General features: G+C 54.2%; 3 protein-coding genes across 3 annotated transcripts in view; 2 read left to right on the top strand and 1 right to left on the bottom strand.

The window, feature by feature from the left end:
- The window catches only part of Rsph9 (radial spoke head component 9), a 12713-nt gene extending 10409 nt beyond the window's left edge, over nt 1-2304 (top strand). Inside the window, exon 5 of the mRNA XM_048347708.1 lies at nt 2093-2304. Within this exon, the coding sequence (XP_048203665.1) occupies nt 2093-2253 (161 nt within the window). The 3' untranslated portion in view covers nt 2254-2304. The remainder of the gene's footprint in view (nt 1-2092) is intronic.
- The window catches only part of LOC125352550 (MAD2L1 binding protein), a 19834-nt gene extending 16874 nt beyond the window's left edge, over nt 1-2960 (top strand). The window contains exon 4 of the transcript XR_007211182.1: nt 2949-2960. The gene's annotated coding sequence lies outside the window, so the exon portion shown is untranslated. The remainder of the gene's footprint in view (nt 1-2948) is intronic.
- Nucleotides 2619-17865, bottom strand: Mrps18a (mitochondrial ribosomal protein S18A). Its single transcript, XM_048347711.1, has 6 exons — nt 17503-17865; nt 9820-9851; nt 7644-7751; nt 5640-5763; nt 5476-5545; nt 2619-2869 (listed from the first exon to the last, which is right to left on the bottom strand). The coding sequence occupies exons 1-6, from the start codon at nt 17612-17614 to the stop codon at nt 2725-2727; spliced, it is 591 nt and encodes a 196-aa protein (XP_048203668.1). The 5' UTR covers nt 17615-17865; the 3' UTR covers nt 2619-2724.

Genomic DNA, 17865 nt, shown 5'->3' with positions numbered 1-17865 from the left:
CTGTGTTCACTTGCCTTCCTGCCAGTGTCTCACCACTACCTGGGTGGGAGCCCCTGCTGATGGCCTAGGCGGGGTTTTTCTTTTTCTTTTCTTGTCAGTTTTGGGACTTGAACTCAGGGCCTGAGCACTGTCCCTGGCTTCTTTTTGCTCAAGGCTAGCACTCCACCTCTTGAGCCACAGCGCCACTTCCAGCCTTTTCTGTATATGTGGTGCTGAGGAATTGAACCCAGGGCTTCATGTATACGAGGCGAGCACTCTGCCACTAGGCCACATTCCATGGGCGGCGTTTTCTGAGCCCTGCTTATCTACCAGAGGTAAGAGGTGGCCATGCAGGCCAGGCGAGGCGAAGTGGGGTTTAGTCTAGCACGGGCCTGGGTGGGCCAACCTGCAGCGAGCATGCACAGCCGAGGGGCTGTGTGGGGTGGGGGCCTCCAGATCTTTCTTCTCCGGGGCATTTGGCTCAGGGAGGGCTGCAGCTGCCCAGGCAGGCAGAGAGCAGTGAGCAGTCTGGCTTTTCGTAGCTCAGAGGGGCAGGGGGACCAGGCCTCTGTAGGGACGTGGTCTCAGCGGTGCTCTGGGCCTGGTGGGACGATTAGGCTAGGGATGGTACCTTCTGGGCTGGGCTGGCCACACACCACGCACTGGGAACACTGCTGCCCTCCCTTGGAGGAGGGCTTTCTGGAGACGTGTGACTGAAAGCCATAGGCCCAGCCTCGACCTGTGAGAGCCAGTGCTCAAGCCGGAGCACGGGCAACCTGGCACCGAGACGCCTTCTTTTTGTGTATGTGCTGGTCTTTGAACAAGGCCTGAGCATTGTTCCTGAGCTGCTCAAAGCTAGGGCTCTAGTGCTTGAGTCAGCTCTACTTCCAGCTTTTTGGTTAATTGTAGTTGTTGCCTGGAATGCTTTCAACCCTGATCCTGTTCTCCTCCTGAGCGGGATTCTAGGCACGAGTCACTGGTGCCTGGCTTTGGCTTTTTATTAAAGACAGAATCTCACTTGGGCTGTCCTTGGATCAAGAGCCTCCTATCTCTGCCTCCCAAGTAGTTGGGATTACAGGCATGTACCATCACGCCTAGCCCTCCTACATTTTTCTTGATGTTGTGTAGCTGGCTCCTGGATCAGGGGAGTTGGGAAGTCCATCTTGTGGCTTCTGCCTCATGGTGCACTTAGTCGCAGTCACTGCATTACTAAGGCAAGCTCCCGGGGCCATGATCAGCAGACCCCTGTGCTCTCAGAAAGCTCCGGTCTGACCTGGGCAGGCTGTCCCTGGCAGTCGGGTTTGAGATACAGGGTGGCCCCCAGTGGGTGGGGTCTGAGTGGAGCTGCTGGGCGTGGAGTGACCAGGGTGGGCCATGGCTGGAGGTGGGCTGTGGGATGCTGGGGTGCTGGGAGCCAAGCAGCAGAGCTGAGTTGGCAGCGGATGAAGGCCTGGGAGCAGCTCGTAGTGCATGGCTGGTTGGTCCAGCACCAAAACCTTCAAAGCATTCGCCTTTCTGGCAGGGCCTGGAGCAGGGCTGTGGCTGGTTTGGGGGAGAGGCCTCAGTGCACAAGGGAATAGAAGCCCCAGATCTGCATCCAGAGGCGATTTTCCCAGGCTCCTTCCTCCCACACAGCAGCTCCCTCCCTTGGATGGAGAGCTGGAGCAGCCCTTTCGCCAAGTCCTCATGGCTGCAGCACTCAGCCCAGGCCGGCCTGCTGCTGTCTCAAGTACAAAGCAGAGAACTCAGAACTGACAAGAGCTTCCTGACAACCTGAGCCCCCTCCCAGCCCCTCGCTGTCAGGAGGGCCACAGAGCCGGGAGGGAGGCCTGAAGTGGAGCCCCTGGTTGGATGATCCCATCCACCTCAGAGCAGAGGCTTCTGGGCCAGGAGGCAAAGTCCGATAGGACTAAGGGAACGAGTGACCAGTAAGGGGGGGGGGGGGGCGGGCCCCGCTGGGCTGTCCTGCCTCCCCTGGAGGTGCTGTAACATGTGGAGATGAAGGCAATCAGCGAGTGCACGGGTCTCCCTTTCCACCACTCGCTCAGTGCCAGGTCCGGGGCCCAGGCGGGGCTCTGCAGCCCCGGGCCTCACCCCCCTCCCCCTCCTGCAGGGTCCTGGAGCATCCAGATGGAGAGGGGCAATGCCTTGGTGGTGCTGCGCAGCCTGCTCTGGCCAGGCCTCACCTTCTACCATGCTCCTCGCACCAAAAACTATGGCTACATCTACGTGGGCACTGGCGAGAAGAACCTGGACCTGCCCTTCATGCTGTAGGGCGGCACCAGCCGGGGGATTTTAGTCGGTTATAAATGCTATTGAACTTGGGGCCCTGTCTGCCTGTCTTCATTCCCCCCTCCCTCAGGGGCCCAGGTTCTGGGGTCCACTGGGCCAGGAAACCTAGTCCAAAGCACCAGCCTCTAGAGAACCAAACGTGTGACTGCAGGAGACACTGGAGAGCCACGGCTGCGAATCAAGACAAGGGTGTGGGCTACCTGTGGGCAGGAGGCCTACCCCCCTCTGTGCAGCTCTGGCGCTAAAGCACCCATTGCCAGTCGAGTGGCTCCGTGGACGGTGGCTGGAACGTGCCAGTTCCCACCGCCCTTCCCAAGCAGCGCACACACACGGTGGGCAGGTGAACGTCCAGCCTGCTTTATGGTTCCGTCAGTGAAATCCCCACCTCCACCGCGGTAGGGAGGAAACAAGTGGTGGAGACCGCAGGAGCTGCTGCGTCGCGGAGGCCTTGCTCTAGTGGTACAGGCGCAGCGCCTTGGGCGAGTAGCGGACGTTGTCCCTCAGGAGTGGGGAGCCAACAGGCATGCGCACCTTGTTCCACCGGTGGCCTTTTTTGTAGATGGGCTTGACGGAGCGGACGGACCAGCGGGTCAGGTAGCTGTAGAGGGAGCACAAGGTCAGCAAGAGCGCGGGGCCCCGAGGCAGGGAGCGATCCCCTCTGCAGGTTTTCCCGGGAGCAGCTGGAGGGGCTGGGGTCTGAGCGGAGCGGGCGTGTGGCAGGGTCAGGCCGAGAAGCTTCCTTGATCTTTACGACGGCAGAGGCGGCTGCGGAGACGCACTCCTCCCCGGGACAGGCCGAGGGACGAGGATGACGTAAGGGCGCAGAGGAACCCTGCACTCTTCCACACTTGGCTTACTCTGCACCCCAGCTTTCCGGGGACTTTCCAGGATGCAACTGGCACAGGACCCCTGCCCTTCACCCAACCTCTGATGGGAACTGAGGGGTGCCGGCCATGCCTTTAGCCTTGACCCAGGAAGGTTCCTGCATGGGGAGGGGAGGGAAGAGGAGCCTCCCGTGGAGACGGCCAGGCCCTGATGTTCCTGGAAAAGCGGCTCCTACCGCTGGGAGCGGGGCTTCCTCCGCCCAGAGTGCGAGCTGGAGCCCGGCCACCAGGGCCCATCCTTTGTCCGGACAGCTCAGCCCCAAGGGCCAGGGACCCTCCCTGCACCAAGCTGGGGCTCATGCGAGCCGCCTCTGGAGATCTTTGGTATGTGTGCTGGCATTGGGGCTCTCAGGGCACAGTTGCTGTCCCTGAGCTTTAAACCACAGCTCTACTTCTGGCTTTTCTGGTGGTGAACTGGAGGTAAGAGTCTCAAGGACTTTCCTGTCAAGGCTGGCTTCAAACCACAATCCCCCGATCTCATGCTCCTGAACTGCTATGGCTACAGGTGTGAGCCACCAGACCTGGCTTGAAAAGCTTAACGTAAAAGACCAATTACATTGATGGAAAGCTTTTAGACGAAAAGGCAAAACCATGATGGACGATTTATGCTTTTGCACCATGCCTGCCTGTGCAGGAGGAGCCTGGTGGGGCTGGCTGGCACGCCCCTGTCCCCTGGAGGTGCCACTGGCTGACCCATGGGGCTGTTTCAGCGCTTGGTTGTTTAGGGACAGCACAAGAGCGAAAGCAGAGGTCCCCTCCATTACCCACTGGCCTCCTTATTGGCCTCTCCTAGTCCTCAGAGTGATGGCTTCCCAAATGGGGTGCTTGTTGGGATTCAAGGCCTCAGAAGACCCCAACACTGATCGGGTTCTGCAGAGCTATGGTCCCCAGCTGTTCTTAGGCCAGTCTTGGGCCTTGTGCCTGCAGCACACAGAGCAGGCAGCGTGTGTGCGCGCGCATGTGCGTGAGTGTGTGTGCTGGTGGCCCCTTGTCAGCTTGCAGGGACTATCATCTCAGCCCCTTCCTGCCTCTCGTGGGATGGGATGGGGAGGCAGCAGAACAAAGCACAGCCTGTGCATGGCAGCTCAGGGACGTCTGGTTGGTACCAGAGCCCCCCACAGGGGACCAACTGTTTCCCATCTACCCCCACCCTCCGGCCTTTTGCAACCCAAGAGCCCCCACACGTCATCAATCCTGCATCACGCTCAAGGACGCCGGATGCGTGAAGAGCCTGGCCCAGCTTCAAAGGCCTGAGGATAGGATGGATGGTGTCCGCAGGGCGGCTGCTGGCTCTTAAAAGCCAGAGGGGTGGGCTTGACCCCCAAATGGACCACGGCACAGTGGTGACCATGTCCTGCCCCCCAGGGCTGCTGGCAGATGGCCCAGCTTGCAGTGTGTCAGTGGAGGCCAGCTCCGGCCCAGCCTCCAGGGATGGGGAGGCAAGGTACCAGGAAGCAGCCCGTGTTCCCACATCTTTTACCCTCAGCCCAGCCCTCCGGCCTCCCCCGGCACACGCCCGGGCTTCTGGCAGGGACTGGCCTGGGAGGTCTGTGGGGGCTGAGGGTCCTGCTTTGCTTCATCATCCTTTGCCACCCCCCGCCCCCCCGTCTGCCCCATTCTGGTCTGGGAGCCACAGGGAGGAGGCACTGGCAGGGGAGCACAAGAAGAAACCCCCAAATTTTCAGACTCAGCTCTGCTCTGAACAGGGCATATTGGAATTGAGGGTGTGCGTGTGGTGGTGCAAGAGATGGGAGAAGAGGCCCTTACAACAGTGTCAGACGAGCATCTGCTCCCGTGCCAGGGCGCGCTGGCGGCTGCGCTCAGTCTGCTCAGGGTGGGAGCAGACTGGCTGAGCCGAGACGCCGGGCCTTCCTCCCTGCTCTGGAAGGACTTCCAGGCTACGTGGGTGCTGCCCCGGAGTGCAGCGCACACTGGCCCGTGCCAGCTCTAGCTAGTGGCCCTATCCCAAGGGAGTCCTCCACGTCTGCTCTAACAATCCTGGTGCTGGAGAAGTGGCCATGACGGTTCATGGAGGTGCTGACATCCCCATAGCAACCCAGGCGACATCACAAACATGGATTAGCACACTCCAGTGTTCTATCAGCAGGCGCGGCCTTGCTCTCCCACTGTGTCAGTGCCTCACAGGGCAGGGAGGAAGAAAGAGGCAGAAGAGTGGGAACTGCACGGCCCAGCATAACCCCCGTGGGAGTGACGGCTCCGCACGCTGGCGCGCTAGGGCAAGCGCCAGCAAATGGCCTCCCGGGGGATCCCGCGGGAGCCACGGCCCGAGCGCTCCGGTGGCTGGTACCTGTTGGCTTACCGGTTGAGTGTGGGCTTGTTCTTCGGTACACACCCTTCAGGAAGCCGAGGCCTGTGATTTGGTAGCAGACCTGAGTGCGAGGAGGAACGTATCAGGAGTTCTGAGGGGCTGTGGAGGGGGAGGCACCTGCTGCCCTCTGCCCTCCTGGCCCCGGGACCTTTCACCTGCCCTGTGGGCCATCTTGACGCACTCCTCAATCTTGCGGTGCTCTTCCAGGCACAGACCCGTGATCCTTTGGGGCAGCATGCCTCCGTGAGGCCGGATGAACTGGCTGAGCAGCAGCACGTCCTAGAGGAAATGGAAATGAGGAGGCCATCAGCGGGGCCTGCGCGTGATGCGAGGGGCCAGGCTCTGCGGTGCGCGGGGGAGCCTGGGGCCGCGGCACCCACAGCGTGGCTTTCGCTCTTGGCAGCTGACTCGAGGCCACGTCCTCCACAGAGCTTGCACACGGGTCTGCTCTCAGAGGCGTCCGCCACCTCTGGGTCTCTTGATGGTCAAGGTGAGGCCGGTTCTTCGTGCGCTTGCAGGGTTTGTCTTGGTGGAAAATGTCTGGCTGTTCTCCTCAGGTTGCGGCTGGGATCGTGAAGTTTTCCACACCGGGAGGGAGAGCCGAACCTTCCAGCCCCACACACCAAGTACGTGCTGACAGCCCTCCAGCTCCTGTCCTTCCCTGCGTGCCAGAGCACTGTGTTAACTGTTTCTGAAGTCCTATGACCACAGGAGAATGGACTGCAATTCATTTGGAGTATTACCTGTCTGAAAGGCTTCTCAGGACGGGGATGGAGAGAAAGGGGTCGGGGGGGAGGGGCAAGGGGTTGTCAAGGAGGAAGGATAAATAGCAGGAGATCACCTCCCGCCCACCCTCGGCCCTCCATGAATGGCTGAAGGGGTTAAATCAGGGCTTTCCAGGCCTGGCACATCAGACTTAGCAGTCATCCACATATCAGCTTGCTCGGAGCCTCGCTGTATAACTGCAGAACGGGGCCTCAGGCTCCCTGTGCTCTTCAGAACTGGATGCAAAGAACTTGGGTTGGATTAATCCAGGGCTAATAAACTGGGCTTGCACTGCAGCCCCTACAGTAGAACACCACGCAAGCCAGCAGGCCAGCAGCGGAGTGGAAATGGGTAAAAGAAAATCAACTTTAGCCTCTACCTTGGAGGGGATTAGATTTCTTGTGCTGGAACAACTGAGCCAAGTGTATTTCCTGGAAATGCTGGTAGGAAGGGCGCTGCGTGGTGGCTGGGCAGGCAGGGGTTCGCTCCTGCCAGCAGCTGGGGTTCTGAGCATGCCCACATCCCCAGGAACTTCCACGTAGCAAGCAGCGAAGCTCAATGCTGCCCCTCCGCCTGCGTGCTTCCTATCTCTTCCAGCGCCCACCACAGGAGGGCCCAGGGCAGCACAGCGCCCCCATCCCCCCATGGCCCGGAGCCAAGGCTCCCAGCCCGGGAGATTAGTTGGGTCACTGGGCTCAGATCCCATGGGCATGTGGCCTCTCCCGCCCTCGTCAGCTGACCAGCCTCCCCGCCCTTAGCCATCCACTCCACAGAGGGGCACAGGGACGACTGACAGGTCAAACTGGCCTAGAGCCTGCATCACCTGAAACCCCAAACGGAACGTTTTATGTCACCGGGGAGTGAGTGAGCAACAAGGAGGGTTTCTCCGGGCCTCATCTCTAGTAGTACGAGCTGGGCTTGGACACGGGCTGGCTAGCTCTCCCGGAATCTGTAGCTGGTGATGGGAGGCAGGTTCATCAACAACTCCAGGCTGGCGCACTCCTCACTGGAAAGCAGGATGGAAAGCGGCTACTGCTGGGGTCAGCGCATTACAGCGGGTCACCACTAGCCAGGTGTGGCAGCAGCCATCCGCGCATTCCCGGGGGAGCTGTGAGCCACACTCAGCAGCCAAACCTGACCTGATGCTAGTCCCCTGAGAGCACATGCCCTGGTGTTCGGAGCCAGCCCACGAACTCAATCGGCTCTCAGTCCTAGCTGCATGTGAAAAATCACCAGAGCTTAAGAAAGCCAGCCCCTCTTGGCCCCACTTGAGGGCCAAGGACAAAACACGGCAGCACTGGAGGTAACGAGACAGAGTGGCAGTCCCAGGGAAGGCCAGGGCTCCAGGCCCTGCGGTGTGACCTCGGTGACCCAGAGCGACTGCGTGCACTCACCTCATAGTTGTATTTGTGCTTCAGGTTCCAACGGCAGATGGGGCACTGGCCCGAGGGGTTAGGGGGATTTGGACTCTCCTTGGGAGTGTCTGTGAGACGGCCTTCAACCTAGGAGGCGGAAAAAAAGACAGCATGAAGGCCAGGCTGGCCCGCAGCCTCTCATCCTTGAGTAAACCCCGAACGGTGGGAATGCTGGGCAAGGCCCACCTCGGAGGTCTTAGGGGAGCGGTGATAGGCTGCTGCCTACACTAGGGGGTTTTCCATAGCTGTTCTACCATGGGCCCTGGGGTGGCAGTGGGCATGTGGTCTGGTGGCCTTCAGGGCTAGTGGAAACTATCTCAACTTCATACTGGTGGTAAAAAGGAGGGGAGGGTTTGCTCTCTCAACAAACCAAACCAAAACACCAGAACATGAGGCTTCCTCCAAGCCTCCAAGCACATGGTAGGAAACTTCAGATGGACAGGGATGGAGTGTAAAGAAGCGTCCTTCCCTTCCTGCGCGCCTGGTCTCGTTCAGAGCGAAGCCAGTGCCGGGAGGTCTGTCACAGGTGACACATTTTCCTGCTTGACAATGTCTGGGGACATTTCTGACTATCATGAAGGGCAGGGGTGCTACTGTAATAAGGGATGCACAGGACAGCCCCACAATGCAGCGTTACCAACCCTAAAGTCCAGCGGGGCTGGGGTCAAGAACCCTGGGAGGTGCAGACTAGCTATTCTTCTTTGTAACCAAACCACACAAATGGGTAGATTTGTTCCTGGCCTTCCTCTTGGCCGTGATCATTTTCCATGCCACCTTTCAAACTCCACTGGGGCCGTGTGTGAGGTGACCTCCCCATTTCGGCTGTATCCTGTGACATGGCCTTGGAATTGCTAAGTGTGATAAAGCTGGGATCGGGGAGTTGGCTCCAATTTCAAGGGGAGCTTAGCGTGGCAGACTGAGGCCGTGGGTGATGAGGGCGAGACTGGACAGGGCTCAGCAGCTCTGGGGGGGCTAGAAGTTCTCCTCAGCGGTGCGGGGCCCCACCACCCACCTTTCTATCACAGCAACAATAAGCATGCCAGAAGCAGTTATGGGCTGGAGAAAACCTGCAGGTACATGGAAGGCTTTGAGGAAAGGCCCAGTAGTGAGAGGGGAACAATGGTTCACAGAAATCATTTAACACAGTGAGGCAGAGAGGAGAGGGCTGTGCCTCTTCGGGCCCGGACGGCATTTCCCAGAGCCAGTGTCTCCATGGTCATGCTATCCCACAGCACACCGTGTCCTGCCTGAGGACCCACAGACTCAAGTGAGACATGTACCTTTCAACATGAAGTTTAGAGAGTGAATACATGTACTAGAAGAGGCACCCTAAGCGAGGGAGTGGGGTCCCCTAAGAAGTCTGACCTGTGTGGAGGGTGAGCAGGCATAGTCCTGGGGAGGACAGGACGACTCCCCCAGGGATAAGACTGCCTTAGGGAAGGCTACGCTTGGCTGGCTGGCTGCCACAGGGTTGAGTTCTTGATTGGCACAGAAGTTCTAGAGGCTTCTGTGTGCTCTGTGGAGTGGCTGACGGTGTTCTGGAGGCTTGGGGAAGGCCCTGTGAAAACAATGTCTTTCAAAGATTATGGGATGGTCTTGGCCCCATGACTCCCCAAGAAAGGGAGGTAAGCTGGGCCCGGTGAGGCAAGGGATCTTCAGTGAAGATGACTTGTTCCGGCTTTCCTACCAAGAGACGAGCGGAGTGCTGCCTAAGTGAGTCAGGGCTAGAGAATGTCACCTTCTAGATATGAAACGGCAGGGGTGACTTAGTGATGCCAGACAAAATGAACTGAGATCAAGGCTCCTGGCTTGACTTACTCTGGCTCTCTAGGCTTGCAACACTGCCTTAGTTTCCCCTTTGGGAAGATGTTTTAACACCTGCCAAAGAACATATTAGCAAAGGCCTCTGAGACTTTGCCATACAAAGGTCATTTAAATCAAATAACAGATACCTCAGCCCAGGCATGGTGACTGTTTTTGATTAGCCACACTAAAGCACAGCTTGAAAAATAGTAGACTGTGGGATTTATGGTCACTAAGGGAGCAGATCCTGGAGCCAGGAGTCCAGATTGGGCCCCCCTCGTTCCCTCCGAAGAAAAGCCAGGCGTCTCTAAGCATTAAAGAGGTTATGAGTGGCCAACGCGATGATACTTACTATAGTTGTCTTTCCTTCTTGGATCTCCACCACTACGGAGATAAAGGGGGAAAATTAGGTCAGCCATTTAATAAGGAACAGGGAGTTTCAAATAACAGCTCAAATTCCAAATAGGCAGAAAAAAGCCTGCAGTCTGCATTCTCCCACGGTCCCTACCCCAAGGGGGGGAGAGTGCAGGGTTCACCGCCCCGTGCCAGGGCGCTAGAGTGGATGCTGACTGGTGCTGGGGCTGCAGCAGCTCTCTGAGATTAAGGGTGGTCCACAGGTTTTGCCTTTCTAAGCTGAGCTTCACCTTGGTTCTCTGCAGAAGGACTGTCAAGATCCTGCCCCACTGTGGCTGGCATAGCCCTTGCATATATGTTCCTTCACAAGGAGAACCAGACAGAGCCAGTTTCTAGCTTTGATGGTTCTGCAACTTCAAGCTCAGTACTGAATGAACACTCCGAAACCCCTACCAAACCTGTATGAAGAGGGCTCTGAGTTCAAATCCTCCTCTCGGTCCTCTGCAGGGCATTCTGTTGTCTGCCCTGGAGGGGTGGGGGAGGCAGAATGAGGGGCCGGCAGAATTAAGGCCATTCATTCTAGACGGAGGCCTGGGCGAGCAGAAGAGAGCCGGATCAGCAGCATGCACTTCCTATCTGAACCGGGGGACAACCACCACCAATGGGACAGCTCACACTGAGCAGCCCTTTTGTAGAGTCTCCTGGTGCCCCCAATCTTTAGAAAGGAGTGGTACCTGTTCCTGCACAGGAACTGGCACACTGCAAATGCTGAACAAATATTATTTTTAGGGAACAAACTATGACAGAAAACTTGGGGCCACATTGCTGGGCTGCAAACTGCCTTTCTAAATAAGAAAGCTCTATGTTTGCTGGTCCTGGGGCCTGAACTCAGGACCTAGGTGCGGCCCCTGAGCTTTTGTGCTCAAGGCTAGAGCTCTACCACTTGAGCCACACTTCCACTTTCTGGCTTTCCGGTGGTTCAATGGAGATAAGAGTTTCATGGACACTGCTGCCTGGCTGGCTTTGAACTGTGATCCTCAGATCTCAGCCTCCTGAGTAGCTAGGATGACAGGCGTGAGCCACCAGTGCCAAAACCCTTTTTAAATAGCAGGTAGGCCAGCTTGGCTTAGTTTTCTGCTGTTCTGGTCAAAGCAAGATAGTACAGATCAGCAAGGGCTGGGGTCCTTAGCTGTGAGGATCCAGCGGAAGCTACAGGCCTCATAGGAAAACTGCCATCAGCATATACACAATTGGCTGCGGGCTTCAGGGGCTTATGGCCAACTCCGTGTATATGTGTTGGAGTCCCAAGTGGTAATTCTGGTTACCATTCCCTTGGTGGTGGGAGTGAGTATTTCTGCTTATCTGAAAGAACTTATTTTCTGGGGTTCCTAAAATAAATATATATTGCTTTTGCAACAACAACAAAAAAATAGAAGGGACTGAGGGGGAAAAAAGGCAATTGTAGCAAGCAGAGGCTCATGCCTGCATCTGTGAACACTGAGCTCTGTGACCGACACCTAATTGGACACAGACTGCCTGGAATTGTTCCCTATTTGTTTTCTGGACAAGTCATTCATAAAGACTCATTACTCCCAAACAACCAACCTGAGAGCCCCTCGATGTCCAATTCCACAAACAGTGGCCAGAAAGCCTGGAGGCTTTCTCCAGATACACTGAAGTCACTAATCAAGTCAAAGACAACAAGGCTCCTCCGAGTAAAAGAAACTGCGTCACCCCACACACGGATCTACTTGTACAGAACAGAGACCAAACCAAGAACGGGATGTGGGTGAGACTCGACCCTGTGTCAGTCTGGAAGCAGCACAGCTGCAGAGCGAAGGTCACTGCAGTGGGAATCTGTAGGCACTGACACCATTTTTTCCCAAGGGAAGGGGGAGACAGCAGCAGAAGAGCTCATCCCCAGACCAGAGCGGGGCTCCATTTCCAGCCTAGAGGGGGCTCCAGTCAGCCTAGAAACTGAATTTGTGAAAACCAAGTTAGGAATGGGCCGAGGGCAACCAAAGCTGAGCAATAACAGGTAAGGGGTGGGGGGGGATTTTTCTCAGAAGTCCCACAGGAAACAAAAGCAAAGGCACATTCAAGTCCCAATAGAGTCAGCATAAGAACCAGGCCCGCAAACACAAAGAGGATAAACATGTGGTTCCCCTCTCGGTACAGGCACTTGGGTCCTAACCATGAGGTAAACAAGCCTAGCAAAACACACATCACTCTCGGCAGAGGCCCAAACCCTGAAGTCATCCCACTGGCCCCTGGAAGGCAGATCAAAGCCCATGGCAAGCTCCCCCGTTCACAAGCTCCCCGCACAGCAACCCCAACCCAGTCAATGTCTCCCGAGAAGCCAGTGGGTAAAACAATAGGCAGATGCTTATCTAAGACAATTTGTCAAACCAGAGGAATGACCTGAGAACTGGCAGGAGACAGCCTGATTAGGGTGTTGTGTCCTGCAGAGGGAGGCCTGCCTGGAGCCTGGAAAGGCCCCCAGTCCATTTTAAGCCTCTGCAAAGAGGAGATAGGAATCAAAGTAGTATTGATTTTCAGTGTGCATAGAAAACATAGCAAAACCAAACAAAACCTGAGATCCATTTTGTCCCTGGACGCCTCTCCATTTGAGAGAAGTGGGGGTAGCTAAGACAAGCTAGACTAAGAGCTTTACGTGCTAACAGAAAACTTGTTTTGGAAAAGAGGAAATCACCTTTGTGTTCCGAGACACGGCAGGGTCAAGAAGAAAAGATGAAGTTTTCTAGACTAGAATGAAGGGCCAAAATCTCTCTAGACAGACACGTCTCAAATCTGTCCCACGCCAGGCAACCCATTTTCTGAGCACCAGGGAGTGTGCATGGGGGGTGCAGGGGCCCAACTGACCCACTGTGGAGTCAAGACAGAATAGAAAGGCACTGTCTTTGCCCCGAAGGAGGAAAGGGAACTAAATCAAGAATGGGAACTTCATCATAATAAAGTCCATGCCCAGTAAAGAGGTCCTTTGAGTACTTCAGTAAACACTTGTCTAGGAAGGAGTCCAAGATAACTGAATGATAATAGTCTGGAGAAAGAGCATTGTGGTGAGATTGCAATGAACGCAAAAGACCTTGAAGGCCACATAAACACAAAGGCAGTGAACTGCAGCTGTGTAAAGACCCAACTGTTTAGTACAGGAGGAAGCGAGGGAAAATGAAGGGTGAGTGTAGGCCACGGCTGCAGTTAGCAGCCAAAGAAATAAGGTCCTAAGGTCATGTGGAAACCAAGTCCCAGTCAGCAAGGAGGAAGGGAGGGACTGATGGCTAGAGGGTAGCCCTGACTGCCTCACAGGGAGCAGAGTGAGCTTGGAAGGCGTGTCCATGCTTCTGTTCATTGACCACTATCCGCAAACACTTTCCCACTACCAGCACAGCTTCCTTCAGTTCACCTTTAATTCCATACTAACATTCACCGCTTCCCCCGTCCCTTCTACCTGGAGGGAGTTATCACTGGCCCCCTGCTTCACAGCAAGGAGTCTCTGTACCACAGTCTCTTTCCAGCCGGGAAGGTGGCTTAGTGGCGGAGTGCTTGCCTAGGATGTAACTCCTCCACACCACACAAACAACAACAACAAAAATACTGGAGTGGCACTGTGGCTCAAGTAGTAGAGTGGTAACCTTGAGCAAAAGAAGCTCAGGGACACTGCCCAGGCCCTGAGTTCAAGCCCCAGGGGCTGGCAAAATAAATAAATAAATAAACAAATAAATAAATAAAGAGTCCCTTTCCATTAGCAGGTCACTCCAGACTAAGCCCACTAAATCCTTTAATGGCCCCAAATTGCTCATTTTTCTCTCTGGTTGTAGCTAGAGAACTGCCCACCCTACCAGGCATATCCCTGTTGGGAAGATACATTCTCCAGGCAGCCTCTTAGCTGGGGGGGGGGGGGTGGGGTCAAATTCCCTTTGGCCTTTTCTTGTTTCAGTGAATTCTGTTCTGTGTCTTGAGATATAAATCCTTTATAAGAATAAGGCAGGAATAAGGAAGGTCTAATACAATCTTGCTAAATTTGGCAGCTTCATTCCCCAAAGCACTAGATGCAAGCTAACTAGCAGGGGCTTTCAGGGAAGGGAGGCCCTTTCAGAGCACCAAGGTCATCGATGACACTGGAGAGGAAGGAGGGTGGGTCTACTCTAACACCATCCCCATAACTACCGAATCCCTTGGCACTGCATTTCCTCATCTGGGAAAATAAAGACAGCTAATATTCACCTTTCAGGAAGGATGAAGGAATATATGCTGAAACCTAGAAAATTACCAGCCACCTACACCAGGACTTAGAAAATCACATTCCCCCCCACCCCCCGCAATAATCTGTGCCTCTCTGTTTCTGGCTCTGTATGTTCCTCTTGTCAAAATTTAGGCTTCCTCAACACTAGCAGGGCTAACATTTTGGGCCAGATGGTTCTTTGTTTTGGAGCCGTCAGGTGAGTCATACAATATTTGTTTAATTTGTTCTTGTTTATTTTATTTTGCATGTGCCAGTTCTAGGGCCTGAGCTCTGTCCTTGAGCTTCTTTGGCTCAAGGCTAGCCCTCTACCACCTGAGCCACAGCGCCACTTCTGGTTTTCTGGTGGTTAATTGGAGATGAGTCTCTTGGACTTCCCTGCAGGGCTGGCTTTAAAAACATTTTTTTTAAAGGTTTTTTTTTTTTTTTTTCCCCAGTTGTGGGGCTTGAACTCTGGGTCTGGGCACTGTTCTTGAGCTCTTCAGCCCAAAGCTAGCACTCTTAACACCTGAGCCACAGTGCTACTTCCCTGGGCTGGCTTTGAACCATGCTCCTTAGATCTCAGCCTTCACAGTAGCTAGGATTATAGGCATGAGCCACCAGCACCTGGTTTCATACAATGTTTACAAGCATCCCTGTTTTCTACTCACAAGCTATCAGTAGTACCAGTTGTGAAAAACAAACGTGTCTAGATGCTGTCAAATGTTTCCTGGGGCATAGCTGCCCCTGCTGCAAACAATGGTCTAGAGTGAGTTTTCACTGGCAGGAACACCAGTGCTCAGTCCACATAAACTCTTGACTACACACCGTGTATATTTCCAGCAAGAGGGGCTGGGAATATGGCTAAGCGGTAGAGCGCTTGCCTAGCATGCATGAAGTTCAATTCCTCAGCACCACATAAACAGAAAAAGCTGGAAGCGGCCCTGTGGCTCAAGTGGTAGGGGGCTAGCATTGAGCAAAAAGAAGCTCAGGGATAGTGCCCAGGCCCTGAGTTCAAGACCCAGGACTGGCAAAGAAAATATTTTCAGCAAGAGACCCAACTCCCTGACCACAATTTTAAATTCTACCTGTACCATATTATTTAAATATCAATTATACAAGCTAGGACCAATATAAATCAGCTGTATGTCCAATACTTGATGCCTTAAAAGTAATGAATAGAACATTAAAAACTTCATTTGGGCTGGGAATGTGGCTTAGCAGTAGAATGCTTGCCTAGCATACATGAAGCCCTGGGTTCGATTCCTCAGCACCACATAAATAGAAAAAGCCAAAAGTGGCACTGTGGCTCAAGAGGTAGAGTGCTAGCCTTGGGCAAAAGGAAGCCTGGGGACAGTGCTCAGGCCCTGAGTTCAAGCTCCAGGCCTAGGGGGAAAAATCACTTAAAGGTTTGGAAATAGATGATTCTTCAACAATACAGAATATGATAGTGACTTCAAGTAAGAGCACATCATGTTCATCTCTGTTAATCTAATATTTGGGCATGTTTTGGTCATGAGGCCTGGGCACTGTCCCTGAGCTTTTTCCTTCAAGGCTAGTGCAATACCATTTTGAACCACGGTGTCACTTAGGGTTTTCTGGAAATTAACTGGAGATAAGAGTCTCACAGACTTTCCCGCACAAGCTGGCTCTGAACCATGATCCTCAGATCTCAGCCTCCTGAGTAGCTAGGCTAAAAGGCATGAGCCACCAGTGTCCAGTATAACATTTGGTTTTTAGGCCGACAGTGATTAAAAGGAACTATCAATCTACGTATTTATGGAGAAGAATTCAAAGGCTAATTTGAATATGCAGACCATCATTTCACAATTTCCAGCTAAAAGACTTCTTGAGTGTAACCTCTTAAGCATTTCAGTCTTAAAAGTAACAACAAAAAACCCATTCCCTTTAACTTTCTTCTGGGAACATAGCAAAAAGCTGTTTTCATCTTTGAATTTCATACAGGATATAAAGCTTGCTAGACACCCTCAAAAATATTATGCAAAAGCCTAATTCTGGCAGCATGGGAAAAGATAAAATGCCTGTCCAGGCCTTTCCTGTCATTGGCAAGATGTCTTTGGTGTCTATCTTTATTAATGGATTTCTCTAAAGTTAACCAGGCAGTATCTGGATGTTTTCACTCTGGCAATTGTTCCATCTTTCCAAAGTGGAATTCTTGAAGCATATCTGCTATTATAATTTTCTATCCACTACCTTTGATTTCTCCAAACTGAATCCCTCTTCTACTCTATTGAAATTGTTCTTTGAAGGCTTAGAGACCTCTTCTTAAACAAATCCACTCCACTAACCCTTTCATTAGTATATCTATATGTCTACAGATATTACACACACACACACACACACACACACACACATTTTTCTGCTTCCTCTGACAATGGGAGTTTTTCGGTGGATACTTCTCAGCCTTAACTGATATACTGGCTGGCCAATATGGCACATGAATCTACAAAAAACTCAAAACATTGCTTTTTCTCTCACATCATTCATCTGTTCCTGCTTCCCACAGGACTCAAAGGAAGGCCATGTTCTGTAGGTGACTTGGCTTAAGTGGTATGGAGCTCACCTAGCAAGCAGATGGTTCCAAATCCAGCCCCTCCCCCCCACCCCCCGCATTGGCAGCAAGGGGAGGCCAGGTGCTCAAAGGAAAGATAGCCTTTTGTAAGCCTGCTGGAGAAACATCCCCTTTATGTAAACTTCCACTGGGTTTGGGTAATCGAATCCTCCTGTACTTTGCCATGTAAGTGGATGATTTACATTGATTAGAGTATACACATATAGATCATCTCAGTGGAACCTATGCTTCTCAGAAAAAGGGTTGTTTTCTTTCTTCAGAATCGCTCCACCGGCGTGGGGCTCAGCATTCGCCCTTTCGGTGATCTCTGGGTTGATGGTGGGATCGGACTATTTTTTTTTATTTATTTAATATGAACGAAATGCAGAAACCCACCACCCATCGCTTGCCTCTGTCTCAGTTGTTTAATGGTCTCCATCTCTCAGGGACATTAGTGGCCAGCGCATAAAAAAAAGCTACGATCGGCTCCTAGCATTTTTTTTTTCGGAAGATACTATGGAAAGGAAGGCTCTGGGGAGAGCATCTAGATTTTTCTTCCTTTGGTCCTCGGATGCTTTAAGCAGGGCGGCGGCGGCTGGGAGGAAGAACGCGCAGTTTCTTAAGGTTAATGGCACTTTCCTGAACCCCGCGACAGGTTTCTCCCACTCGCGCTGGGCAGCCGGGCCTTCCTCTCGGGTCTTCTCCGCGGCCTTCAGAGAGCACCAAGGGTCACCAGTCCAGGCAACAGCCCCAGGCCCTGGAGGAGGCTTCGCAGCCCCCCAAGGGGCGGGCATCTCGGAAGTCGAGGCCGGCGGAAGTGCTCTGCCGCCCCTCCCAACTTCGGGGGATCGCTGGGACCCCGTACTCACCTTCCCTGAACCCGCGAGCTGGAAGCCGAGCCCGGCCGGTCGCCGCCGGGCCTGCCAGAAGCCCTTGGAGCAGCCGTCCGCAGCCAGACACCAGCGCTCTGAGGGCCGCCATGTTGGAAACAAGCCTGACCTCCCTTGCACTTCCGCTTCCGGGCCGGGGCGCGCCGCGCGCAGCCGCAGTGGCGGAGCCGGAAGTAGGGTGCGCGCCGGCTGCCTGCCTTCCTTCCTTCCCCTCGCGGGTGTCGCGCGGGTCCCGGCTGGGGCGTGGGGGACGGCCTTTGTGTGGCGTCCGCAGCGTCCGTCTTCGAGGTTGCTCTTGTTCCCGGACGCGGGCCGAGGTGACCGCGGGGAGCTCCCGGATGC

Source organism: Perognathus longimembris, chromosome 6 (assembly GCF_023159225.1).
Source record: "Perognathus longimembris pacificus isolate PPM17 chromosome 6, ASM2315922v1, whole genome shotgun sequence".
Classification (NCBI taxonomy): Eukaryota; Metazoa; Chordata; class Mammalia; order Rodentia; family Heteromyidae; genus Perognathus; species Perognathus longimembris.
This window is presented reverse-complemented; position numbering and strand designations above follow the sequence as displayed.

What these genes read in the sequence shown, in the direction of transcription:
- Mrps18a (XM_048347711.1), bottom strand. Translation starts at nt 17,614, where the DNA reads ATGGCGGCCCTCAGAGCGCTGGTGTCTGGCTGCGGACGGCTGCTCCAA. An exon ending in AAGAAGGAAAGACAACTATA is followed by an intron (nt 7,752 to 9,819) that starts GTAAGTATCATC and finishes TCCGCCTCCTAG; the next exon opens with GTTGAAGGCCGTCTCACAGA. An exon ending in AACAAGCCCACACTCAACCG is followed by an intron (nt 2,870 to 5,475) that starts GTAAGCCAACAG and finishes CTCCCTCTACAG; the next exon opens with CTACCTGACCCGCTGGTCCG.